The sequence below is a fragment of the Betta splendens genome, chromosome 13 (genome assembly GCF_900634795.4).
Source record: "Betta splendens chromosome 13, fBetSpl5.4, whole genome shotgun sequence".
Lineage (NCBI taxonomy): Eukaryota > Metazoa > Chordata > Actinopteri > Anabantiformes > Osphronemidae > Betta > Betta splendens.
The window spans coordinates 17635343-17663178 of record NC_040893.2 but is presented as its reverse complement, the minus strand read 5'-3'; the positions used below and the strand labels follow the sequence as shown (position 1 = coordinate 17663178).

Here is a 27836-nt window from a genome sequence, read left to right as displayed (position 1 = left end):
TGTGGGAGGAACAAGGTGCTGACTTATTGGGCGAACTGAAAAGCGTAGGAAACTGTTATGTGCAGAGACTTTTGTATGTGCTGTGGTTGGGAAACAAGCCCATAAAACACATGGAAAAGTGTTTAAGTTGCACAGTTATTTTTCTTAAGCTCACTTACTCTGTGTTTTGATGCAGGAATAACACACGTTTTCTTAGTTTGCGCTGTTGTCAGGTTGTAATATTGAGCAGCTTTTCCTTTTTGTGGGTCTCCAGGTTTAAAAAGGAGCCAAGATGAAGACGGCTGCCAAGGGTTTGGGGAAGTCTGCGATGGATCTTTCGCACCGTGGAGGTTGGTGGAACAGAAGCACAGCGCTGATGCTCTACGTGGTCCTGGAGCTTGTAACCCTCCATTCGCCGGCGGTCCTGGGGACCCTCGAACTGCAGCTGGATGAGGAGCAGCCAGCGGGCACAATTGTGGGTGACATCAGCGCGGGGCTTCCCCCGGGCATCACCGCATCCCTGTACTTCATATCCGACCACGAGGGCACGGGCGTGAGCACGGATTTGGACATAGACGAGAGCACAGGCATTATTAAAACGGCCAAGGTTCTCGACAGGGAGCTGAGGGATAAGTACAACTTCATCGCCGTCACCATGACGGGTGTAACCGTGGAGGTCACCATCAGGGTCAACGACATAAACGACCATGCCCCGACGTTTCCACGGAAACGGAGCCTGTTCAAAATCCCTGAGCAGACCGCCATCGGCACCAGGTTCCCACTGGAGCCAGCCGTGGACGCTGACAAGGGACAGCTGGCAACACAGGGCTACCTGATTAAGGACGGGAACGTTGGCCAGGCCTTCAGCTTGGAGACCCGGAGGGGAACCAACGAGGTTCTCTATCTGGACCTGGTGGTCAATGCCGTCCTGGACCGCGAGAAACGATCCACCTATATGTTGTCTTTAGAGGCCTTTGACGGCGGTTCCCCTAAACGGACCGACCAGATGACCTTAGATATCACCGTGCAAGACATCAACGACAACGCTCCTGTGTTCAACCAGAGCCGCTACCACGCCATAATTTCTGAGAACCTCCAACCAGGCAGCAACATCCTGCAGGTGTTTGCCACAGACGCCGATGAGGGCGACAACGGGATGGTGCTGTACGAGATCAACAGGAGGCAGAGCGACCCGGACCGCTACTTCGTCGTCGACTCCCGCACCGGCGTCATCACGCTCAACAAGCCGCTGGACTTTGAAATGAGGAGGGTTCACGAACTGGTGGTGCAGGCGCAGGACAACGCGACCCAGCCAGAGGTGACCAACGCCTTCGTCACCATCCACGTCAGAGACTACAACGACAACCAGCCCACCATGACCATCATCTTCCTCAGTGAGGATGGCTCCCCTAGGATTTCCGAGGGCACGCAGCCGGGCCAGTATGTAGCCAGGATCTCAGTCACGGACCCAGACTACGGAGAGTATGCAAACGTCAACGTGTCTCTGGAGGGAGGAGATGGGAAATTCGCCCTGACCACGAAGGACAGCATCATCTATCTGATTTGTGTGGACCAGATTTTGGACCGGGAGGAAAGAGACAGCTACGAGCTGAGGGTGATGGCGACAGACTCAGGGACGCCACCTCTCAGGGCAGAGTCGTCCTTCGTGATCCAGGTGACGGACGTGAATGACAACCCTCCTCTGTTTGACCAGACCGTGTACAGACAGGTCATCCCTGAAGTGGTGTTTCCAGGGAGCTTCGTGTTACAGGTGACAGCCAGAGATAAAGACCAGGGGCCCAATGGGGATATTAGCTACAGCATCCTGCAAGGTGCCTACTCCAAGTGGTTCACTATAGACTCGGGCACGGGGATTATCACCACGCTTTCCCAGCTGGATTACGAAATGAACCCGAATCCCAGTATAACTGTGGTGGCCACAGATGGAGGGAGACCACCCCTGTCCTCAACCGCCGTGGTGAATGTCATGCTCCAGGATGTAAACGACAACGAGCCGGTTTTTGAGAGAAACCTCTACAACGTGTCCGTCAAGGAGAACACAGCCCCAGGAACCTGCATCCTGGAGGTAGGACGTTATTCAAATTACATTCATTAAAAGTTTGTGATTCAATTAGTTCAATAAACACTGTCAAGCGAGAGTCAGAAATCAGCTTGAGGTAATTTGTGAAGACAGTTGTCAGATGTTTCTGATTCTTTTCAGTCTTTTGTGTTACAGAGTTATTTTATATTTTCAAAGCTGTTTAAATTCGGCTGTTGTGGAGCATTTACCTGCAGCTTGAGGCCAAGATAATTTCCGTTTGGGGCTGTCCTCCCCTTCACCTCTCAAAAGGTTTCCAGGGTAACAGAGGCAGTGTAAAGTCCTTTGTCAGCCTGAGCACAAAGTGCTTTTTCACAAATTCACAGGCAGAGACAAATTCAGGGCTTTATCCATAGAAATGGATGTCACTTCACTCTCAAAAGGCACCTTAATTAGGCTGGTTGAGCATGAGAAAAAATGGCTATAGGCGACAGGATGCATTGCAGTTCAGGCAAATTACAGACGGCCCATTGACTACGGTCCTGTTTCATTAAAACATTATGCTCTCAAGTTGTTTTTCGCCATCTGCTCTCCAAAAGGCAGCCGATCGGTTGTGTAAACCATTTAAGTAATTCCTCCAATCAGCAAGTGTAGACTTTCCTGCGAAGTGCCTGCTATAGTATTCGAGGAGTAGGATCAAGCAGTTGAATGCAGAGAGCAGTCACGACTTGGGGCCCAGCAGGCGAGATCTTGGCCCAGGATTCGACGGAGCAGAGGGAGGGGCGCGCTCACCGCCACTTCTGGCTTGAATGCAGGAATAGAAGCAACGAAGGCTTTTGGTGGGAGGTCCCCTTATTATAAATCACCGGGACCACAGGGGTGAGGAGAAAGGGGAATGCACTGAAATTGATTATGGACGTTGGAAAGTGAACCAGAGAATAATTAAAAAATGTATGTCTTGGAGAAGCGTGGGGCTCTGCGATCACTTTTTCCAACGTGGGTTGAAGTTCAGTGAGATGATCCGAAAGCCCTTAGTCTGCAGGTTTACAAGGCGGTCCGAGGTTTCTTCCCTCTGCGGCGCGTGAGCGTGTTGCTACCAGCTCTCAGAATATCACATGCTTGATCAGTGGCCTCACAAGGTTGATCTCTGAAGCCCTTCTTCAAAGCCACTGCTCTCTGGCCTCCCTTGGTCCTGGCCGGGTGCTGCAGACGTTTATTTGGCAGCCCATGTGAGAGCAGACCGCTCCGACTCGGGGTGCCAGCTCCACATCCAAACATCTCAGCAACAGATTGCGTGGCTCCTTTTTTCCCTGAGGATGAAATTCCCAGTGTTCCCTTTTCCATGCACAACGCTGTCCAAAAAACATTACAATATGGATATTGTCATCACTAATTCAAACATTTGGAGTGGTTAACCCCCCCCCCCCCCTCCTCCACAGGTCACCGACGCAGCGGTTCATGATTATTCTGATGCAGTCTGGCTCCACACGGCTGCGCTTGTGATATTTTCTCACTTTCAGCTACACATCAGTCGGTTTCAGGTTTATAATTACACGTGTGTGGAGAAAGATAACTAAAAATAATGACTTAAGCCTATTAGCGGCAATCAGTCTTGTAATTCAATAAGCAAGATCTACTGCAAAGAAAATAGGTCAACCTTAGAGGAGAAATGACTTCTGACATGAAAAACATAAAAAAGCACACGGACCACATTATGGACGTGTGTATGAATTACATGAACCATTACTAATGCTGGTCATTAAAAGGATCCAAGTTTATAGATCAAACAGAACTTTTTTTGCTATCTGCTGCCACAAAGGAGCCACAGACGATCTATTTGCTGTATTTCTAAGGCTGATGTGCTGTCACACGTTTTCTGCTTCAAAGCAAAGCGTGCGTTCGCCCAAGACGCCGCGTTGCATTGTGTGTTTGCTAAAACGTGTGAGGTCCTCTTGGAATAATAGAAAGTGAAGATGAAGAAGTACAAACTTCAAGGTAATTTAATAGGGGCTTTAGGATCCTGACATGAGGGATGGAGGGTAATATAAAATGTCATTAGGGATAATGAGGCTCATCAGCCCGGCCTTAATACGTCCAAAGCTCTGTTGTCTGTCATTTCTTCTCCTGAGTGTTCTTCCATTTCTGAACTAATGAAGTTTTTCAGTTGGTTATTCCAGGACGTCGCGCTGGGGAATGGCTTAAACTCAACAACGGCTTTTTTCGGGGGGTTTTCAGCGTCTCGGCTGAGACTTGTCCCCGCGTCTGTTTTCTCGGGGGTCGCTCTGGCTCCGATAGAAAGGCGAGAGCGGGTCTCCAGGCAGCCGAGGGGGAAATGAGCCCTGACAAGTGCTGGCCGGAGAGGCGGAGGTGGCTGGAGCGGGGGGGGGAGCTTCCTGGTGTGTCCGCTGGCCGGGGCCGCTCTTATCTGATCCCACTTCATTTCTCATTAGCTGGCCGTGAGGACACCGTGGGCCGGACGGCGCCCTCGCGCTCATGACTGCAGCCCTTTAGCACCGGCGCAGACAGCGGCGTGCGGGGGAGTCGTCGCGCCGCCTTCATTCGTCTCTCGGAGCCGTAACGCGAAGTTTAGCGCCTCTCCGTTCTGTTCCTAGTGACGGCGCTTCCTGTCCTAATGATGTCTTGGGAACACGGGTTCCCTTGTTGATAAAGCGTGCGACGGTGACGCTCTGACTCCTGTAACAGTAATGATCACAACACGCTGCCTGGTGCTTAGATGGAGCCTCTTTAAGCCGCGTGCTATTCATCCTCGCTCACACACGTTCATTATTTCACTGAACTCTTTAAAGGCAGCGTAGTTGAAAGAGGCACCTCGCTGAAGTGGCTTCTCCCTTCCACCGCCATAAAAGCAACCGGGCTGTGCAGAAAAAATCATAATTGCCCGGTAGAGAAGAATGAAGCACCAAAATGTTTCTCTCACGGTTTCCACAGCCTCTTTGTACCAGTTACCACCCACTGGTGACGACAGGCCGGTGATTCCAGGACCCTGTGCTTGATTCTGTAATGGCTGATATTAAAGTAATCCACACAGAACTGCTGCTTTGTTCTGGTTTTGGGTAGTTAGCGTGTGGAGCTGCCTCACATTCCACGAGGAGTCAATTGGCTTTATTAAATTGCTAGAGGAAAGCGTTTCCAAGGTTCAGAGAGTAAACATGTGTTGTTTAAACACATTCAGCCCTCTGGTTTACTGACACACGGTTTTAATTGCTGCTCTTCAGCATCACGGCTGTGCGTTTGCAGCAGCTTTTACTGTAACGACTGACGCGTGCTCATTGCCTCCGTCACCCGAACATCCAGAGCCTGAAAGTAAGTCACACCTGGCTCTCCACAGCGAAGCCCTCGACTTCGCCACCGCCAGTTCTCCAGAATATCTAAATGGGGCAAATAAGCGAGACTAACTCTGGATGCGAGCGACGCTGCCAGTTTCGGGCTGGTATTTTCGAACACAAACCGTGTAATCAATTCCCCCCAGGCGTTTTTCTGGGGACGGCTTGTGTCAAACGAAATGCTCACTTGTCTGCTTTAATACCAGACTGCTCCGTCTGTGCCTGCGCTATTGGTTTAGCTTGAGGTGAGCTGACTCTGCTTTTAGTCTCCCCTGCTTCTTTTTCCTGCTGCTAACTACCAAGCTCTGCTGCAGCTCTGTGGCATCGCAGTATTTTGAGGCAACGGCGCGATTGCAGGAAACTGGATGTGCTACTTAATGTGTTCGCAAATGTAATACTTCCTTGAGCACACACGGCAGGGGCACTGGAGCGAACATAAACACTGATGTACATCTGGATAAAGTGTGGGTGTGGGTCAATGTTGCTGGGCTTCAGACAGCTGAGTGCATTTTATTGTGCTCAGATGTCCATCAGCAAATCCACCACCTCTCACAGGGAGAGGAGAAAGCTGTGGTCAAAACTTTATTGTTATTTGGTTGTTATTTAATGTAAAATATAGAAGGAAATACTGGCCTTGCTGTTGGTATTTGCTCCCCCATGAGTGAAAGTAGGAAAATATGGGTAATATAGATTCTACATTTTAAAATGACACTGAAATGTTTGTTAGAATTGCTGTATGTTGGATAGATAATTGCTTAACTGACTCATTAGCTGTAGTGATGCCAGATGAATTTGTTCATTTCGCACCGCGTACCCGGACGTGTTCTGCTGTTGTTGCTGTGTCAGACATTTGTGTTTTTGCAAAAGCTTCACCGAGATGCATTTGCTGGGCTGCAGCCTGCTGTGGGAGTAACGGGTGGAAGGCGAGCAGTGTTTACAAGACTCGGGGGTGATTGTGGAAGGTCAGCGCAGCCACGCTGGGTCTTGGCTGTGAAGCAAAAGTTGGGAGAGATAAAAGCGTGTTGGAGGAGTTTCCTGCCCACATCTGGCGCGAAGGAAGATGGGCTTATATGGCTGCCTCACGGGACAAGAATTTTCATTAGCACAGTCTGTCTGCCCGACCGCAGGTGAGGCGGACGTCTCATTGCTGCTTAAAAAGATCCTATGGACGCGTTTGAGCGTTGGGGAGAGAAAGAGAAAGAAAAACATGGAGTCTCCAGAGGGACGGGCGGCCTCTGGCAGCTGTGATGCGCTCTGATAGGCAGCTGGATCCAGCTGTTGGTCCCTCGTCTGACATCCATCCTGTGACTCCTTCTCTCTTCCTGACTCTGTCCTCTTTATTTTGTCTCTTTACGCGTCCAGGCTTTTTATCTGGTCACCCTTCCGTTTCCCACACTGCTGCGTCCCCTCTGTGATCCAGTTACACCTCTTCACTTCCCCCGTTTCTCTCTGGAGTGGTGACATGTGGATCAGAGCAGGTGAGAGCAGCACATCTGCCGGCCTGAGGACGATCGGGCGTCCCTGGAGCGACTGGAACGTTATGACCCGTGGGTCCCCTCAGACCGAGTCCAGGCTTATCTAATTTGAGCAGGGAGAGAATGGTGTAAATTACCAAATTAAACGGAGTGAAGTCAGGCTGCAGGTGTGTGTGTGTGTGTGTGTGTGTGTGTGTGTGTGTGTGTGTGTGTGTGTGTGTGTGTGTGTGTGTGTGTGTGCGTGTATCTTTACAGTGACGCCACTGGTCTGAAGTCGGCTCAAGAGGATCACTTTTCCACTGACCTTCATGAATTGAGACTGATTTTCATTTCTCTCTCTTCCTTGGACGTGTCTGAATGGGGGGGGGGTGGACCGAGGGGCTCGCTGTGATGTGAAGGGCTGCCAGGCCTTCTGTTCTCACATCCCGTGGTCCCCTGCACATGTGCAAGGCAGTTGGCGCCGCTAAACAAGCTGGGCTTCAGGAAGCATCATCTGCTCACGATATTCATTCTGTTCCAAAGCAAATCTGTGCTAAATCATCCGTCCTGTCCCCTGCTGTTCATCAGGAGTCACCAGACTGGAAAGCAGACGCTGAGTGACAGCTTGCCAGGTGACCAGTAACCGGGAAACTAGAGCCCGAGCAAAGGGTGTGATGGTGAGGTTCATTAAAGGTGACTCATATGTCAGCGCCGCATATTTTACACTCACCATCGTTGGCCTTAAAATTCATGGATTGTACATTTATATATTTACACTGCCCTAAAATATCTTAACCGCTGAGCAAGTTGTGTCCATATCCAAAACTTCCCTTTTACAAAGAATGCATTGCTTTCCTCTGCCAGCAACCTCAGATCCCATTTCCAGCACAGCTGAAAATAACAATCGAAAAGAATGTTCGAGCCCAACGAGCGCATGGAAACAGTGGTGCATTCAGTCACAGGGCGTGTGGTCACATCATCCTGTCGTTGCCCTCAGACATTTTTTTAGTTTGTGACCGGGCTTGAGCACGGCTGCAGAGATGGCCGGACATTACAGACGGACAAGTGTGAGACGATGTGTGAAATGCAGCAGAAGACCAGGAGCAAAGATGTCCAAGCTGTCTGTGTGGTCGGAAAAACATCCAGTGACACTATTAGAGCAAGATGTTTTGCAGATGCTTGTTAACGGTAATGATGCTATGAAAGCTCCCGGCTCCTGTGTGGACCAAATTACTGCTTGGGGTTGCGTGTTGAACCTCAACTCAGTGACTGACTGACACATGGTGTCATGCAAGAAGTTGTTTTCTCAGATGGGGACAGAAAATGTTGTGTTCACATGCAGTAAGTAATTGCACTGAAATGCTCGGCCCGCTGGTACCGAGCGGCTCGTTTCTCCGCGTCTTGTAAGACCGAGAAAATGACAAACCACACAGAGGAGGAGGATTGTGGGTAGAGACGCTCCGCTTTTACATTGCGGTCGGGCGAAGCTGTCCGCTTTGGCTTCAGACAGAGAGGCACCCGGACCTGCTTGATCCAGACTCCCAGTCTGTGAGCAGCGAAGCTCCACGGTGGTCCAGCCTCGCACTGGTGAAGCCTTGGTCTCCCAGGAACGCCCCTTGTGTAGAGGAAAGCATCTGTGCTTGTTCTCTTCTAATGCATCCACCCTCAGTCGCAGTTAGGACACACTTGCTTGGCTTAACACTGCCTGTCTGTGTGTGTTACGAGGTGATTTAAAGATTTCGTGGGGAGGCTAATTAGGCGACGTACCTCATCAATAAGGCTAATTTGGTCGGTGCTGCAGAGTTGATGTTGCTGCGCTGATTTTTCTAACAAGCATGTTGAAAGGCCAAATCTTTGTTTAGATTGCTGTGCATGGCCTGGTGCTGTGAAGAGCCTGGGGGCAGTGTGGGAAACAGTGGGGCTCTCTGCTGTAATTAGGCAGAGGCGGTATGCAGGAGTGCAGGACTTAAGATGTGTGATGTGGTGTCAGAGCAGGAGAACAAAAACCCAGGGGTGTGTGTGCGCATGTGCCTAAAAGGAGCCGGGGTTTTTGGGGCGGGAGGTATCAAAGCACCAGGTTCCTTCCAGATTGCGTTGCACATGCACGTTGGAGCCACGGGAGACTTGAAAAGAGGGGAATTCACAGAACAGACATGATTTGGCTGCTCAGCTGAAATACCCCCAATACTGCGCGGCACCACCTTCCATTTCAGTGGCTGGAAGTTGCATGGTCACACATCACGTCCGATCGGCATTGATATGCAATAAACCTAAGGAAAATGTTTTCAGTGGCTCTGAGCCAGACTGCACCGTGTGCCCGGGGTGCGTTATTCCTGCAGCTGATCGAAGGGAAGCAGACAAGGAGCCGGTCAGTGCAGCATCCAAGATAATGGAGAAACAAGTTGCTGATGCTTTCAACGAGCCAATGCATCATCTGCAGGGATGAAGACAGGCAGACATCTGGTTTCAGACGTCTCCAGTCAAATCTGATGGTGCCTTGATAGAAGATCCCTGGAAATGATGCATAATACATATCATCATATCCCTGATGCCGACACAAACACTTGAAATCCCAGTTGCTCGTCTGTCATGTGTCTGTCATTTCCTCTTTAAACATCTGTTGCACTTCGTCCATCTGCCCTTTTTCACAACAGAGCGACGTTTTAATCATCTGTACAACTTTCAGACTTTTACTTGCTGCGTTGCTTGAGAGCATCTGTATCCTCATATGGTCAGCGTACTGTAGGTCTTTGGTTTGATGCCTGGGGAAAACTAGAATCACCTGCTGCCAATTTTTCCTATCAACATCTTATTGCTCACAGGCCCCGATTAGCTCAGACACCAGATATTGTGAGTAATGCAGCAATTTTCCTTTTGTGCGTGAAGTCAGGGCGAGCTGGTCTATAAGTGTCAGTCCAAGTGTTGCTGCTGCACTGTTTTGTTTACTTGTTGCTTTCCAGCAAAACCTTCCGCTGCTGGTGACAGAGGTTTTGCTCAAGGGCACTCGGCTGTAAAGTGAGTTGGGAAGGAAATTGCTCGAGTCAAATTTTCAGGAAGGCGAACTGTCATGCTGCCGGTCGAATGTCTCGACGCTCAGACTCTCCTGACATCACTGTGAATACAGTGCGAAGGCAGTTTCATTGTCATGAATACATCTTTGATTAAAAATAAATAGTGTTTCCAAGCCTGGGGAAGCCACAGAGTTGATTCTGACATCTGAAAAGTCTCGAGGGCCATCTCCAATAGATGTGTGGTCTCCAAAGCAAACAATGTTTGATAAGACAGTTTAGACACAGATTCCCTGAGTTATTCTGCTGCAGAGTAGAAAATACTTTCATAGAAACGCTTCTTTCACGCTTAGAATTTAATGGAAAATCTGCTACAGCATGTGTAAAAGTTGCAGTGTAACTTATGATTCCAGTGCTTCCCTCAAACGTAACCCTTGGCATGAGGCGATAATGTAATGTTCACATTAGCTCTCTCTGCTGCATTTGAAATGTCAGTCACCGGTGCGCCTGAGTGAAGTGAGGAAAAACTGATGATTAAGCCTCAGTTGTACAGTTTAATGCTCGGTTACGATGCCATGACGGGCGTCTGTCTAGAAAACAATGCATGTGGGTATAATGAACTTCAAATATCAGATTTACATTTCAGCCTTCAGCCAGTCTGAGTCACTGCTCTCCGTCCCAACAGGCTCCGCGGTTGTTTTCGTTCCCTCATTTTCATTTTTCAAATCCTCAATGAAATGAACGTTGCTGTAGCCTCTCCACCTTAACAGGAACATTTGGCTTTTTTAAGACGCCACATTCCAAAAATTAATCTGTTACAGGTTTCTGCACCCTCGGTTAACTGTGCTTGTATGTTTATGAAAGGGTGATTTTTGAGAATGGAGACTCCTCTGAGCGCGTTCCCTCCTGTAGTTCTGTAAATAGGCTGTTTAAGTGTGAAGGTGCCCTCTGCCCTGTTGCTTCCGCTCTTTATCCATCACTTTAACTCACATACGCACAGACGTACGGTGGGGCTCTTGGGGGGGGGGGCACCGCACCGAGTTTCTGGAGAAACTTATGTCTCCTGGAAACGAACAAAGACAGTTTTAGACTGAATCAATAGCAAAGTTTGTCAAAGGAGCACAACAAAAAACGGAAATAAAGCAACGCCTCTGGGATGACTTGGACTCTTTTGGGGAGACTAATTGCAGACGGTGGAAAATGAGCGAAGCCACGGGTGGAGGAAGGCTGAAAAAGCGGCGACGAGGCAAGAGGAGGTGATTTATCCCATGCGGCGTGCGTGCAAAAGTGGCGTAGGTACAGCTCAAGCGGCGGTTTGTTGCCATGGTGATATGGGGGAGGGGAGGGGGGACGAGAGGCGTAAACAAGAAACCCCATCGATTTCACGGGCACAGCCAATTTTAGTTGTAATTCTGGTGGAGTATGTGCTCGGACAGTTTCTAAATAAAGGAGAGGTTCTTGGAGTGGTTGAGCTTAATTCTGTCCTTGTTTCACCACTGTTTCCTTTTTGGACGGCCTTTGCTGTCTCCGCTATCAGGCAGCATTATCAACACATCCCAGCAGTCGGGGGAACGTGGAGCTGGGTCCGAGGATGTTTGTTTGGAGATAGAAACATCGTGATCTCTTGGCTGGAGAAGGTACATTCATCCTGCTGTACAAACACAGACTATAAACCCAGCTATCGCATGGATCTATATTGTAGGTTTTCATTTGCAGAAGGAGTCAGTGGGGCAGCGGAGTCTGAATATGTTTATTCAACATGTTTGAATAAACCCCCCCTCAACTCTGAACTGTTGTCAGTGGCTGGGCCTCTGCATCTGTCATGAAGGACAGACGCGGTGGAGGGTTCACAAGGCCTCCTCTCTCCTCCAAGCTCCAGCGCCGCTCAGACGTCTTTGTCCCTGCTTTTTGTCTGGCTGCGGGGACTTCCCGTCACCCTGTCTACCCCAGCTCTCCTGTGTTTTGATAGCGGATCGGGGGGCATCCAAATGAAGTGCCAGAAAGATTAGATGCAACTTTCCCTTCATTTTCCTCGCAGGGGAGAGAGGAGCTATCGGGTTAGAAAACACTTCCTTCTAGAAACAGACCTGTCCCACACTTACAAGCCCCGTGTTTCCGCGAACAGCCAGACGTTCAGCAATTATCATGCAAAGAAACAAACGCAGGAGTTGTCTCCGTCCAGACAAAATGGAAACATCACAGCTTTCACTGGACGGATGCAAGTGAAGTTCTGTTTTATCTAAATAACCTCTGAATTCACTGTGGTTCAGAGTAACTAAACGATGTTAGGGAGATGTAATTGAGAAATAAGTTATGTCTTAAGGAGACTGGAGAGAAAAGCTGTGCAGCACTCGTGTTCTTCTCTGTGTGCGAAGGTGAGCCAGGGCTGCAGGATTTGGCAACTGCTTGGGCTTAAAAAGAAAACTGCATCAGGACGAGGCCAAAGCACATAAGCTGAAAAGACTTTTGGCACGAACGGACAAGAGACGACGCTTGAATCACAGTAGATCCTCACGCAGGGACCGGTGGGATCTGAAAGCTATCCGCCACTTAATTGACCCAATTCTTGGTGTGTGTGGCTGCGACTGAGTTGAAGTCGTAAAGTAGGCCTGCTAATGATATTATAGCGCAGGGCAAGCACTTAAAGATGAGCGCTTACAGAGGAAAACTCGATTATGTTACCGCGCGGCGTCCCACACGCTGCAGCGTTAGCATGCGGTAGCCTGAAGACAACCGTCGGAGTTCAGCGTGACGTAACCTGTAATCTGAGCCGTGGCCCCACAACGCAGGCGGCGTGGACAGGACGTGGGACCAGGGGAAAGCCCAGTCAGCCCACACTGGGGGTCCACATCATGCCGTGAGGAAAATGAGTTTGGTCACAGGCCATGATTTTATGAGAGATTTGATCAAAAGCTGTAGCAGTTTTTGTTAAGATGTAGTTCTGTAAATGCTGCAGCTCCCAGACCATAGACTGTTTAACCACTTGCTCCGTTCACTGAGGAACCTCCTCCTGTTTTTAATGTCTGGAGCACTTCAGTGTTAAAGTGGTTCAGCCTTGAATATTTAGGACTTCATTTTCCGGAATTGTGTTCAAAAGTGTACTTTGAATATCCTCCCTTCATATCCATGTACGCACAGTTCTGTATGGAAATCACTCCCTAAGATGCTTAAAACTTGCCTGAATTGTGCAATTGACCACAGTAAACATCAAGTCTAAATTTATTGTTGTCAAAATCGCACTGTGGCTGCAATTCAAACTGACAGCCGCATTGTTTGTGAAGATGTGTGGTCGCATTCTTAACTTTTCGCTGATGTCAGGATCATGGGACGTGTCATAAACAGGCTTCAACTAAAAGGAGAAACACTTGTTCTTTAAGACCCGGAGTATGAAGGATGCTCTGAATCAATGTCCACTAATCTTCTTCCCTCCCGGACTTCTGCTTCTTGTGAGTCATAACTGTTTTGGTGAGTTTGACCTTGGGGCAGCTCCTCGTGTTTTCTTTCTGTGAAGTTGGTTGCTGGTTTACAGTACGTAATAAGCCTCATTAAAGCCGTCCCAGGGGCCCTGGCTCCACGGCTCCACGGGGCGAGTGCCGGGTTTGGTGTGGTCTCCCCGAGGCTTGGGTGGTATGGTGAAGGGGATTAATGGCGTGACGTCAGAGCGCTCTGACTGGAAAGAGTGGCATGAAACTGCGTTCAAGCTGGACGTTAGGTGTATTTCCAATCCTGACTCGAGCCCTGGGAATCTTCAGATGTGGGCACTGGAGGAAGCCAGTGGAAACTCAACACCACTGCCGGGATGTGCTCTGCGGATGACAGAGAGGAAATTGCACGCTCATACAGCACCGCGCTAATTCAGGGTTGTGAAATCCTTTCCAGGCTCACTGAGGAGGACTTTTATTATATAACGCTCCGCTTTTGTTTCCGAGCTCATTAGATGCGCAGAAACAACAGAAGGGAAGTGGTGTTTCTCTAAAGGTTGTGTCACACTAGATTGATGGATCAACTATTTCCCCATATTCATGCTATTCTGCAAAGCAAATTATTCAAATGAATTCAAGCCTGCCAGGACAGCTCATAGAATACTTTGTGTGCTGCTGCTGCTTCTTTCGAGATACAGAGCTCATTGAGCTACGGCTGTTAGCAGAGTGACTGGCGATGCGGAGGGAAAAGCAGATTGCTGCTAAATAAATCAAGTCAATCCTTTATCTTCTGCCAGGGACCTTATGACTCTGCTTTAGCCATTTATTTAAAGAGGTTTTGCTGCAAGTGTTGAAGAAATATTAATAGCTGCAGTCCTTTAGGGTAATTGTGGTCGCGTCCTCCCGTGGTACTTGGAAAACGTTCTGTAGTCGCTGTTTTCTGGATGTTGAGTTCTGTAACTAGTCCTAATTAAGGTTTTATTTACAACTACATCGCTTTTCTTGTTCCAGTGTTTCCTTTAACCTGGAGTGCTGATGTGAATGAGTTGGGGGGGGGGGCTCTTTATAAGTCCAGTCTAGACCCTCTTTCAGCTTGCTGTTGCCAGGCTGTTAAAAAATGCCAGCGGAGTTGCCACAATGCGCTCGTATAGAATGGCTTATGGCACAAACACGGCACTGTCTCGGCCCGAGGGGACTGTTGATGTGGGACGCCTGCTTTATAATGGTAAACTCCATTCCCGCGAGCCCAGGACTCCCTGTTCACTGAGCATCACCGGCGCGTAGTAGGTGACCTGACTGGACGCGTTGGATTAGTGGTCAGTGTAACGTTGTGACATTCAGGGCATTAGAAACAACACACACACTGTTTAGCTGTTAGCTTGTTTGTTCCTGGCCAACCTTCATGCTGATTATCCTTCTTGGTACGTTCTGTGCTGAGATTAAATAAAGTTAGAAACTTAACAGCGTCTGCTTTACAATATCTCTATTCTAGATGCAAATAGCTTTTGTGCATAAAGGTTAAAGCTTTTCCCCCCACAGACAATGCATGGATGATGCCAAACCAGTGATGGGGAACCCCAGCCTCCTTGGCAGGAGTCTGTGCTAAACAAATACAGAAAGAGAAAGAAATGGAGGGAGGGGGGGCAAGTGAAAACTGGGGTCCAAACCCCAAACTGGGCTTTGTAGGCTTTTTCATTTTCTTTTGCCTCCGTGCAGACCGAAACGCAACTCTTCACCAAAGAAGAAGAAGACGGTAACGTGATAAACAGTGGAGGATGTGGGTGGAGCGACGTGGGTCTGAGTAGAAAAAAAGAAAACCGCAGAAAATGGAATAAAAATAGGCTCATGATGGAGCTGGTGTCTCGATGAGGCAGCCCACTAACCTCAGAGGCGCCACACTCCCTGGCTGATCCCAGCCCCGTCAAAAGGAGGGGCCTCACCACAGATGTCTGCGACTGCCAGGGCTCCAGCGCCAGCCCCACTCTTTTTCTTTCTGTCTGGTTGTGGGGGGCCAAGCATCTGAGACTCTGAAAGACTCCCCTTTCCTGAATGACAGGGCAATCCCTCACACCACAGCACGAGCACCACGAGGACCCGACCAGGTGTCACATCGGGCCTGCGCCTTTCTCTTTCCCTGCTCGCGTGACCGATGGGCTGGCTCGGTTGGTTTAGCAAAGTTACTGCCTCAGTGTGGGAGCCGCTTGCTACTGAGTCAGAAGCCTGACATTTGAACTGCCCGAGCAATATGACAGCGTGCCGCCGTGTGAGTCGCATCAATCACAGCGAGCCTGGTGCTGAACGGACACACATTAAAGCGGCTGGAGCTCCCAGATCCGGGAGTCGGATTCCACGGGTTCACCGTCACTTCCCCCTCCTGCGCTTTGCAAAAGCGCAGCGGTTTGATCAGTTGAACCATCAGAAGCCCACATGTGCTCGGTGGAGGCTTCAGTGGACACCCGTCGCTTAGAAATGATCAGACGTCTGAGATGTCAGCGGGTCGCTCCATTTTGGAGGATTGTGTTTTGGAGAGTCGTTTTAAGTACACAGAACTTTATGATGCAAGTCAAAAGACAACACAAGAGTATTTGAAGGCGTTGACTGACAAAGAAAGAACAGCTCAACACACAATAGTACACAGAATCTCCTTTCTCTCCATATAATAAAATAATTTGCACAAGTTGTGTCTTATAAGTGGAGTCTCAATGAAAGTAACGTGAACCGTAATATGAAGTGTTTTATTGATAATTTGGATCCTTTTGCATCTTCCCCACACAAAACAAGTACACGCTGCAAACTGTAATTAGGCGGCCGCGACGCCCAACCTGTGTTTTACCAGCCACAGGCGTTTGAAGGCCTTAGTTATACTGCAGTATATCAGAAGTCTTTGTTACCGGTGTGCGATTACAGGCTGATGTCACTGGATGTAAATATGTGCATGAACATACAGGAAAAAGAATCGGTAAGACGTTCTGTGATTAAAGAAGGTTTGTACATAAATTTCTTTAGATTTACGTGTTTGTCGACAGTAACTGCCTAATGCCTGCATGCGACCGTAAACGCCTTATTTCCTATCATTTCCACCAATTTCGAGGGACTGTTGCTTGAGCCAAATAGGGAGAAGTGTCTCCAGCATTCATTCTGTGTTTTCCATTCGAGATTTTTATTATCAGAGCATTTGGAGCAAATTAAGTTTAATGTTTGTCCATGTCACACCTATGTTCTTTATTTAGTGCGGTCTTTAATAACACTCCTGGGAGAACGTGAAGTTATAGCTTTATTCAAAACCGCCCGGTTTGCACTCCGAGACCTTTTCATCTGGTAGCAATCTCCCAGTGAGCAGTTTGAACCACCAAAAGCCCAATCCATCAGCCACTGTCATGGCTGCAGCGCGATGCGAGCGAGCGAGCGTCTGAACGCACCGAGGCATAATGTTCTTTTAAAATGGAAAATACCCGTTTAAACTTCATTTGCGCGTAATTGCCATTTGGAGGCGGAGGAAAATAAGGATGAGTCTTAAATGCAACACGTTTTCTCCTTTTAAACTTGATGTGTACTCATTACTCTTAAAATAATACTGGGAATGGACTGAAATGTTTTGATTTCCTTCAAACACCAAAAAAACCTGGTTCCTCTTTGATGTTTCTCAAGACTGTCAGCGCAGAGTGTTTGGGTTTGATGTGGAAAATGAGCAGCAGATTGCACAAACTCCAGCTCAAACGGGGGAAAATAGGTGCTGTGTGCATGAAATGTAAGCGATTGTTGCCAGATTATGTATATATGGCCCATATGTATTCCTTTAAGAACGTAGACTGTATTTCCTTTTTTATGAAATCCTCATAAAGTCATCACATGGTGGAGCCATATTTACCATCGCTGGTTAACTGGTTCCATGCTTTTGAGTTCGTATTGTTTGGCCTGTGGACAGATGATAGCAATACAGCAGGTCGAAGAGGGACAGAACAGCCTTCAGCCATCTCCCACACATAAAACAAATCATATCCGCTCAACTTTTCGAGTAAGACCGGGGATAAACGGTAATATTAACTGTCTGCCAAAACAGATGAGAAGCAGTCTCAGACCAAGGGGCATGCAGTCAGCGCTGCAGTGGATCCCTCCTGGAGGTCAGGAGGGCCGCGTCTTGAGATTTGGGGTTGCAGGATGTCTGACCTTAGTAGATTTGGAAAAGGAAATGAGAGGTGTCTGTCGATGGAGTTTCATAGCATTTTATTGAGTCTCAGTCCAGTTCAGAGTCTTACAAATTGCTCATCAAATGAGTTTAAGTGGTTTGTAATTAACAAAGCGTGTGTTTATTTCTACAAGTCTTCAGCTGCAGACCCAGTGAAAGTGATAAACTGGAAATAATCTTGTTAAATTCACAGCAATAAATTGTGTTTTGCTCGAAACTGTGCATGTTAAGGTGAACTTTCCTGCTTTGTTGAAATGACACCGTTTTTCCCTTTAACATTCTGCAGGCTGGGCAGATGGAGGTGGGTTGTTAGGTGGAGATGGAATAGCACAGTAAATGACAGCCTGTCTCCTGTGGAGGGATGAGAGCTGCAGGGTTGAAGTGACCCTCAGACTGGCAGGACGCTCACAGTTTAAGGAAACAGAATCACTGCTCAATGTGTGTTCTTTTCTCCCAGTTTCTCCCACAGTGATATTTTAATACTATGCAGGTCAGAGATTTGCAGGCAACTTATTTTGGGAGGACTTTAGGTTATCGCACACTGTGGCTTCATCTGTTTCTTGTGTTAATAAAGATAAATCTTTGACAAATATGGTGTTATCGGTAATTCCTCTAATGCTGCATCAAATCTAAGTTATAGTTTGTATAATGTGGATGTCTACTATAATATATAACAACCAACAGACGTCTGCTTCTGTGTGTAGCAAGAAATGTTTTGTTTGGAGAACCTTGGAAATGTTACTATAGGAACCTGCCCGGTGGTTTATGCAGATGAAATCGATTGACCTTTCTGCTCCTCCTTGTTTTCTCATTTACATAACTGTGAGTGGTTTTACAGGGTGCAGCGTGAGTCGCCAGCAGTGAGCAGCTGCTTCTCATCTTTCCCTGTGAGCATGTCTGTTTTGACTCCGTCCTGATTAGGTATCACATAACCTCTTGTATCTCCTGAGCTCTTTGACGCTGTGCCGTCAGGACTGGCACCGCACCGTCCTTTAAGCACTAGCAGTGGCAGCACGCACTATAATTACATAACAAATGAATAGATTGTGTCGTTTAATGCTTAATCAATATATTTGAACAAAACATGCAGTGTACACACACACATGTTAAATATGACCACTACAGTTTGCTGTAATTACTCAGTGAAACTGTGAAGCAGCCAGAGCTTCCTTCTCGTTGGATTAGATGTAAACCTGGTCTCCTGCCAGACTCGGACTTCTGTCTGTTTCTGTTTTTAAGCCGGGCTTCGCTTTGGCTCCCCCACTTCCCGCATCCTGCGCGACGGTCCTTAGTTTGTTTGCGAAATGGAAGTAGCGCCGGACTCCGTTGGGATGTAACGGAGAAGGGGAGGCCTGCAGCCCCCTCACCTCTGGGTTCCTCTAGAGTCCCCAGTGGCTCCGTGAACAGTAGGCCTGCTCCCGGCTCTGTGGACGCATTGTGTGCGCGTTTGTCTGACCAGAGAGAGCGCTTTACATTTGTGTGCTGAGGGTGGGCTTTTTTGTGTTGTTGCATTAGAAGTAGGTGTCACACTGAGTTAGTCCAGCAGTCTGCTGCAGTCTGACTAGACCGGGGAAAAATATTTTTCTAAGATTGCCCTGGGGTGCCAGTCGTCAAATGAAAGGATGCAGCCATCGGAGGTTTTTGCTCTGTGATGTTTTGTCTTCTCCGCATTTTAACAGCGCAACAGGTGACAATACATGCATACTTTTACTTACCCATCATCTGTGCCAGTCCCAGGCTTAGCTTCCCCTTTTAACAAATCTATCCCTTTCAGCAGGATGCTTCAGGCACAGTGTAGCTCCACTGTCTGGTTCAGGGGTGGTGCATTTACTGCCTAGAAGACATAATACATCTCCTACACCCAGATGCTGAGGTGTCGTTTGTAATTGATTTGCGGGGTTTGCTTTGTACGGTTTCTCATATTTCACCCGACTGGAGCTTTTCTTCTTGTCCTGAAGCTCAATAATGTTCCAGCCTTGTTTGAGCTCATCAACTGTAGAAGCGGATTTTCTTCTCTGGAAGAAATTAAGAATCCATTTATAATAATAAACGTAACATTTTCTTGGATGAGACACGAGGCAATGCTTTGAGGAAAATTAGCCGGCCTAATTTGTTCTCAACAAAAGGCCAGGGGCGCTCCACATTCCTTGCCCAGGCATAAATCCATACCCCTTGAAACTAAGGAATGCGATTTTAGTAGCCAGCATGAATGAAGACCGTGAGCGTCCACTTCATCTCCATATGAGGTCTAGTGTTTCCCAGGCTTGATTTTCATTTTATTCAGCAATCAAACACACCTCCAGTGGCTCGACGCGACTTGGCTAGGCGCTTTCTCCAGGCAGCCGTCCCGGCCTGGGATTGCTCAATGTCCAGGTGGGAGTGTCCGTGACCAGGCTGGAGCAGGAGCAGCACACTGGGCTCCCAGCGTTAGCATGCGTTCCGTCATCGCAGCATGCCATCTGTCAGCTGTGCTAATCTTAAGTCGACAGTTGCACAAATAAGGCCGTTGGATGGTGGCTGTCCTTTCACTGCCCCTGGAGTCTCCTGGTTTAATCCCACAGTTGTTCCTCCGATTGAAAGCAAATGCATCTCTCATCGCCGCTGTCATCGAAACCAAAACTCCCCGTTCGTGACTGCTCTATCAATAACATTTAAACAGATGTGAAAGTAATTGATTAGAGATGAATGTAAATGTTTAGGTTGGTAGTTGTAGTTGTTGTTGAGATAGAAAAGTCAGAAACACTGCAGTGCGAGGTGAAGTCAGTGCACCAGCATGTTACTAGCAGCTGTTTTTAATTGATAAAAAAAAGCACACTGGGCGCCTGAGATTCTTAGGATATGGGAAAAGGCAGCAGTAGAACAGATAGGATTAGCTTTGGCTGTGGCAAAATACATATTTAGGCATAATTCAGAAGCATTAAATTGTATTTTGAGTAGCACAAATTCAAGTCAGATACACTTATTATGACGCGTGGCCACCAAGCACCAGGGCGCGTGGGGTCAGAGGTCAGGGTTCGCGGGATGGCCAGCGTGCACAGCAACTCCACATGGCTTGAAACAATATAACTCTCTGCTCAGCGCTGTGCGCCAGGATTCTCGATCAATCAGGCTTCTCCACATGGGAAGAAGAAAAAACAAAAGACTGAGAGGGTCTCTCCCGACTCGTTGCCTCTGCTGCTCACTCGAATTTGACTTTTCTCTTTTCATGTGGGTCTGCTGTGATCTGTTATAGCCATTAGTTTGAGGAGGCCTGTGGCTCTTTGTCTGAGGGGATATGTCAAACTGTTAGCAGTATATGCTCTATTGGCACATAATATCACGCAGAACTGGAGTACGGGCTTCGAAATAGAAACCGTTAAAAGGCTGACGGACCAAGTGAGTGAGCTGTGTAACCATGGAGACGATTTGCACCAGCTTTTGTGTTAAAAATAATAATTAACAGATTCATACAGGATTTTATGTTTAATACTTTGCGTCCTACTTGCTGTAGCCTCTGACCAAACCTGTGAGTTTAAACCATGAAAAAATAACAAGTGATTGAGCATCTTTTAAAGTAAATGGGAAAATAATAAAGTGCATTAGTATTTGGGGACGTCTCTGACAGACTGTGGCTGTAGGCAAGGCCTTACACAGCGCGTTTGTTCTGCGCTGAATGAAAAGATGGCAAATGGATCGACGGGCCCAAAGGGACGCCTGCGTGTCCAAACGACTCTAGCAGAAGCAGGAGGGAAAAGCGAGGTCACGGCGCTAGTGCAAAACTGATTCAGCCTTTGAAAAATGGCCTTTTCAACATAATGCAAGGTATCTGTGACTCACACCTGCTGTCACCATACAGCTGTAGTTTTACAGAATAATGTACATAAGGCGTAAAAAGACGGTGTTTGGACTTTCATCTTTCATCAGGAGTCTGTGCCACGAAGCATGAAATAAAATCCTGTCATGCCGCAGTGAATGTCGGTGACTGGATCTTGGCTTTGTTGGTTAATGGGTGGCTGTGTGTTATTGTTTGGCCTCCTCCACCCTTTACCGCCTTCTATCCTGGCTCTGCGTGGCAGCGAGTCCCCCAAAGTCATCCAGGAGCCAGAAGGAACTGTGAGAAAACGCCGCTGTGTGATCGGATTAGCTTTTTGAGCGTCACGTCGCTTAATTGATGAAAATCACCCGGGAGAAGAGAGCGAAGCCATTGTCTGCACGGCGACGGTGTCCCAGCTAGTTGACCGCAGTCTCCACAGGGTTCCACGAAGTGACAGGACTTTGCAAAGTAAAGTAAGAAAAGTGTATAAAGCAAATAATGTAGGTTGCGATGAAGTCAAGTGGTAGCAAAATCTTTGAACTTGTCTTTCACACTAATCTTTTCACTTTACACAAACAAATGCTTGACCAAGTGAACAGTAGCTCTGACTCAACGTGAGTCTCCTCCGTCCGTGTCCTTCAAGTCCTCTTCCTCAAACCGCCTTTTGGAGCGGGACGTGAACGTGAGCCGGTGTTAGGAGGGTGACGACCCTGCCGGGATCCTCTGAGAGCTTCAGCAGAACCAGTGTGAGCAGATTACTTTACATTCCTCGGCGCTCAATGACTCTCTCTGGAAACTATTACCTGGAATTACCTCGAATCAAAGACTTCTTCCTATTATCTCAACAGGATCAGTCCAAGCGCAGCCCTGCGCCAACCGAGATATTAAAATAACAACTGCATGCCTTTTCTGTGTGTTTATGTGAATTAGTCTCCGACAAAAGGGTAATAAATAACCTTGTTGTAAGCACTGCTAGTACTTCACTCTGTACCACTGCACACACACAATGTATAGACTGTCCATGTGCATGTTTCTCCAGAGATTTGTGCTCCAATCACTTCTAACACCTACTGACAGTGAGAGCCTGAATGCACTATATTCACCACGTTGATGAAGACGCGTCAGACAGTGAAGCTTTGTGTCTGCAGCCTGTTAGAAGACATAATCGCACTGTTGTGGGCTAAAACCATCTAACAGGGAGATGAACATATGAAAGAGAAGCTCATTTTAGATCGATGCCAGAGTCAACGTTAATGTGTGTAGTGTTATAGACTAACTCTCTCCATCCATTGTGCTGCAGCGTCGCTCTGATTGACGGCCTGACTTTTGTTTTTCATGCAAAAAGCACATAGAATGCAAACAGAAAATCTTGATTTTTAACTGTTACAACGTGTCACAAATTTAAAGCTTCAATTAGTTACTCATAAAAAAATAGGGGAAACAGATCTGCATCTGGAACATCAGCCTCACGGCTCCAAGATAAAGCCCCTTTAATTTCCTTGTTGCTTCGATTGGCGAGAGGCGGCTCTGTTCCTGCTTTGTCTCCCTGCAGCCTGTGCGATAGGAAAGGTCCTAATCCCTCAGTGATGGCGTTGGTGTGTTCTTCACTTATGAGAACATATGGTCACAGTCCTGGCCTGTGCCTGCTAGTTTTTAACAAGATCATCAGAGCACAGCAGTCTTACATTTAACACTATTTGCCTAAATCTTAATATGCAGTGCAGATGTTTTTGTGTTGCATCTTGGGACACAAAAGTAATTTTCGGTTTAAAAGCAGACTCTTTTTTATTTTGTTGATGTTTTTAAAGGTTAACAGTTCACCGGCTCACTGAGAGAGGACAATCAGCCAGTGTCGCGCCTCCCTGAACCGCCCTGTTGTCCAGACAAGGTGTGAAAAACCCGTTTTTACAGCGGGGATTTGTTCAGTCTGTGTCCAATTCCATCAAGATGGGAGTCGTGAACAGGCTTCATTTCCCCGGTGGTCGTTTTTAACTTACACCACACTTGGGGTGGTAAGAGCACGTATAGCCCAGCAGTGACCCACTGCTTAAAACGTACGCTGTAAAAATGTCAGTTAACGGAAACGCGTTCATCATTTCACAGATTCCCTCCAGAAAACAGAAACAAATGGCTCCAGGACCTGGAGGAATGCGGCCTATACCTTTTGGACCATGTTCTTGACACCTACTGCAGGACCGCCACCACTTTTATGCTACGTTTGGCTACACGGCTAGCTAGCTGCCCCGCTCTTATTGAAACAGCTGCGCTACTTCGGCGACCACACAGAGATACGTTAATACGGAAGTGTTTGTTTTAAAAACTCAGACTCTGTCTTCGTGAAAATGCTGAAAGTCTATTAAGCGTTAAATGGCCTTCGCTCCGGGAAAACGTGCTGCGTTCCAAGAGGGCGGACCCGTCTGGTTGAGTCTTTTATGCTTAGCACAGATGTTCACAGCAGCGTTGGGTGATCATTAACTAACACTCTGCAGCATCTTTGCTCCTGGTACCTCCCAGCCCTAGTTCACACCCTTAGGCTTGTCAGCAAAGAGGAGAGGTGAGTCCTGTTCTGAATAAACCTAGATGTCACCTAAAAGCAACTAAAACACACACAGACATGTTATGAATTTAAATCAGACTGACATTAAACCCTTTCCTGTCGTTGATGTGCCAGAGCCACTCAGACCTAAACAACTGTCGCAACTAATGTGCCTCACTCACTGAATTCAACATCCAGCAAACCTAAATATTGCTGTTACATGTAAACTCCACCCGCGACTCGCGACGTGATCCTCTCGAGGAAGTGTGATTTACAAGACCCTTAAATAAAAACAAGCACCTACTGTGGGTCTGATCCAAAATAGAGCATACAGTAGCGTTTATACGATTCAGGGCTCCAGGCTGAAGTCGCCTGTCAGCTTAGTTTAACATCAGTGGAAAAATAAAAATATGTAATAATAGTTTTTCCACAAATGGATGAATCCATTTTAATCTTAGGTCAGCACATCTGTTTGCAAACTTAACTTCAAATCAATATTAAATGTTGCTGCTAAGCCATACCTGAGTTATGACAGGGCTTAAAATGTCTTGTTCAGTTTGCCTTATTGAATCCAGAGTAAACACCGACTGTTAATGCAGTTTGGGGCTTCTTCTGGACTTCTCACATAATAACTTATTACATCATGTATACAAGATGCTTGCTGAGTTTATTGCATCACCACAGAGCTTTGGGCTATATGAGGTGCATCTAGTTGTTTAGTCTGTCTTGAAGTCCTTTAAGGCCACACACTCAGATCCACGTTGGCCCATCATTGTACTCCATGCTAATATTCTCATTAGAGCCAGTCCAATGGCCGTCTAACGTGTTTTCACAGCCGGTGTGTGACATCATCACATTTCAAAAGCACCTCATAAATAGGCTATACATAGTCCTCGGCTGAGGTTGGGTCTGGGAAAGCTTATAGACACCCTTTCACTGGCCTAGTCCTTGTCTCTGGGGTGACAGTGATCTAAGAGACACCGTGAATGATGGAAGCAGATGAAAATATAAAGTTTAGGAGTTTGAAGGTTTGAGCAGCTCTGCAGCGTCTGTCTCTTGTAATTTTCTCTTGAAAATTAATTACAGTACGGTTCGGTCTTCCTGCTGAGCACGCTGGGTACAAGGCTTCACCATGTGCAGAATTTAGATTCATTCTCCCCTTTAAATATTTCCTGGAATGTCGATGAATAATCCTTCCTTTATCTAAAAGGAACCCAAGTGGCATTTAGATATCAAACAAAGAAAAGCTTACAATAAACGTCAGTCTCTGGTCAGCCAAAAAGTCTTAAGTCAGTTCACAACAATAGGAGAGACTTCAAATGTGTGAAGGGTGTTTTGCAACAGTACTGCTCTTGAAGCCCTTCACCAAAGGACTTTGATCTCCGGAGAAAGAATTTGGCGAAGAAATAACCATTTCCCCTCAAAACCGCTTAATGGGGCAAAAAGAAAGGCAGCAATCATCATCCACCAGCTCTTCAGCCGCTTGTTGGCATGGTGAATTATCATGTACTCATGGTGCCGGCAGATGTTGATAGAATTTCTCATTAATTATTGATCACTGATTAAAGCCGTTGCTCAGAGTTGATAGTTTGGGGTCATCGTTTGCACATTTGTGTTTCGAAGTCAGTATTGGAGAAAAACGGAAAAGGCTGCAGCCACGAGGGGTTTGATCTGGGAACAGACAGATCAGAGATTGAAGCTTAATTTGAATGTGCAGAACAATTTGTCAGTGCACGTTTTAAATCTGCCTATTTAATCATGCTGTGCAGAGACTTGGCTGTACGCGGTGGGTAGTGACTGTATCAGACCGATAATTTGTATATTTTGATAGAGGCATGTCTCACGGGAGCCTTTTTCTTTACTTACATGAAATCTAAATTCAAATTTCACTCATGCACCTGTTGCTCTCACTTGTACTAGTTCCCTCCATGAATTGTTGCTTTCAGAAATTAGATGTAATCCCTTTAAGGAGTGGTTGATCTGCTTAGACCGCCACCCCCCCACCCCCAAACGTCATGTGACATCTGAAGCGTTAACCCATCACGTGAAGCTGAAGTCCTAGACGTCCCATGACTCTCCAGTATTTCACAGCACCCATTTCCCGTTGACTTTTGGGGACTGCAAAATGTTCCCTTTGTGCTGTTGCTGCTGCATTGGTGCTAATAAATCCAAAGCAGCCCGCAATTCGTTGGGTCCTTTTATAGAAACCACGACTAATCCCTCATTATCCACATTCAGATTATTGAAATGCTCGCAAGCCTAATGTGCTCGCGCCTAATACACGGATCAGTGCCTTCAGCATTTCACCCTTGACAATTTCCAATGCGCCTCATACACATGCACACACAGATCCATACTTGTATCTAGGTAGCACTTTACAACATCCCGTGCTTGTTTTTCTCTGAGCCATCACGCTGCTCTATGAAAGCCAGGGCCCCTCACTCACAGCGGCCGCAGTTAAAGGGGCTTTTGTGAGATGCTGCAAATGTTTGCAGTTGAGGGGAATGCACTCCAGTGTGTTGATGTAATCTGTTAAAGGGAAGGAAAACATTGTATAGTTGTTGCTGAATGAGCCCTGGAAGGCCCCGAGCCTGAGAGGAAACCGGGAACAGGAGGTTTAGGGATTAGTGTTTTCTGTCAGACTGGGGCATTATGTTTTCCCACTTTTTCCCCAGTTTCCTTTCTTTGTAGAAGGGTAATAAATGAGCGCCTGTCCTGTACTGGACTATCTCACACACAGACTGGCACATGGAGGCGGCTGTTCTGTGCAGTCCATGTTTTCTAGATGCAAACACAGCAGAGATATTGACCCAAGCTTCATTTTTGTGTTTAGAAAAGAACCCCAGACTGGAATTATAGCCGTGTGGTCACATAATGGTTCTACATTATCATGAACTTTGTTGGGGATCTTTGATGTGGCTTTATTTTCCAGCCCCAGTGCCTCCAATAAAGAGGAGACTTCAGCGGGTTTTTAAACCCGGTCTAGGGGTTATAGCCATCGTTTTGCTAACCTGCCGTGTGAGCGAGATGCTTATGAGTCTTGGGGTCCAAGCCTGCCGAGGTTTTCCATGCTGCATCCTAAGTGATGCTTTGGCGTCCAGACGCAAACCCAAACCAGGAAGTGCGATAATGGCTGAAGCCACGTCGCGTGAGCCAACTCAGGGATTAAGTGTAGTTTTTGTCATGAGGCAGGGTTAATCGCCACCGTACGGGAGCCATGTGCTCCATCTGGTTCTCCTGCTCGTTCTCCTCCCTTCTCCGTGGCGTCACACTTATCTTCTCCTAGAACCTACTCTGGGCAGCTTCAGCTCATTTAGGCCAGTGTTGCTCAAGTGTAATTTTAAATGGATCACCACACCATTTTCTCGAAGGCTGACCAAACAGTTCAAGGACCCGCTTCTTCTGTGTCATGGAAAAACTTATCTCATCTCCTTTCTTTTCATCTCGGGTGAACTCTCCGTCGGCTGTTTGTTTTCCCCGTGTTGCTTATTTAGGTAATCTTTCAGTGTTCCTTTCTTTTGCCCGGCTTTGGGTCTTCGGGCTTCGAGCTGCTCTGCCACTCGCACCAGTTCACCCTCTTACCCACGGAACCAGTGACCCCTGGGGAAGCTTAACTGTGTTCATCTTGGCTACTCTCCCATTTCAGAAATGTAAGACACAGGGGCATGTGTCGTTTCAGACAGCTTATCCTCCCTTTCTACAGGACTTGAATTGCTCAGTAGCTCCTGTCATTAACTACCCCTGTCTCCCTTTGATCTGGTCATGGTCTGTGTCCTTCCTCTCCGTCTGCTCGTACTTCCATGACCTCTCCCTTATGCCTGCGCTAAAACGTCGCAGCTACTTCTGTTATCGCAGAATGAGGACACGCCTCAGCATCTGAATTAACATCAAGCCTGAAATACACTGACAGTTTTATCATTTCCATGACTACAAAGCAGGCTCTCAGATGCTAAGGCCGTTTTTCACGTAACAGGTGCTGAGCCAATGTGCCTCTGATATAAAGACCATATAACGTGCTGTCACCTTAGAGGCAGGAACATGCACAGATCAGCGGGACAATGCAATGCAGTGTTTTC

General features: G+C 47.3%; 1 protein-coding gene across 1 annotated transcript in view; it reads left to right on the top strand.

Annotated features, from left to right (window-relative positions):
* Positions 1-27836, top strand: part of LOC114868172 (protocadherin-16-like) — a 63070-nt gene that overhangs the window by 5141 nt on the left and 30093 nt on the right. Inside the window, exon 2 of the mRNA XM_029171605.3 lies at positions 254-2065. Coding sequence (XP_029027438.1) covers positions 272-2065 — 1794 coding nt within the window. The 5' untranslated portion in view covers positions 254-271. The remainder of the gene's footprint in view (positions 1-253; positions 2066-27836) is intronic.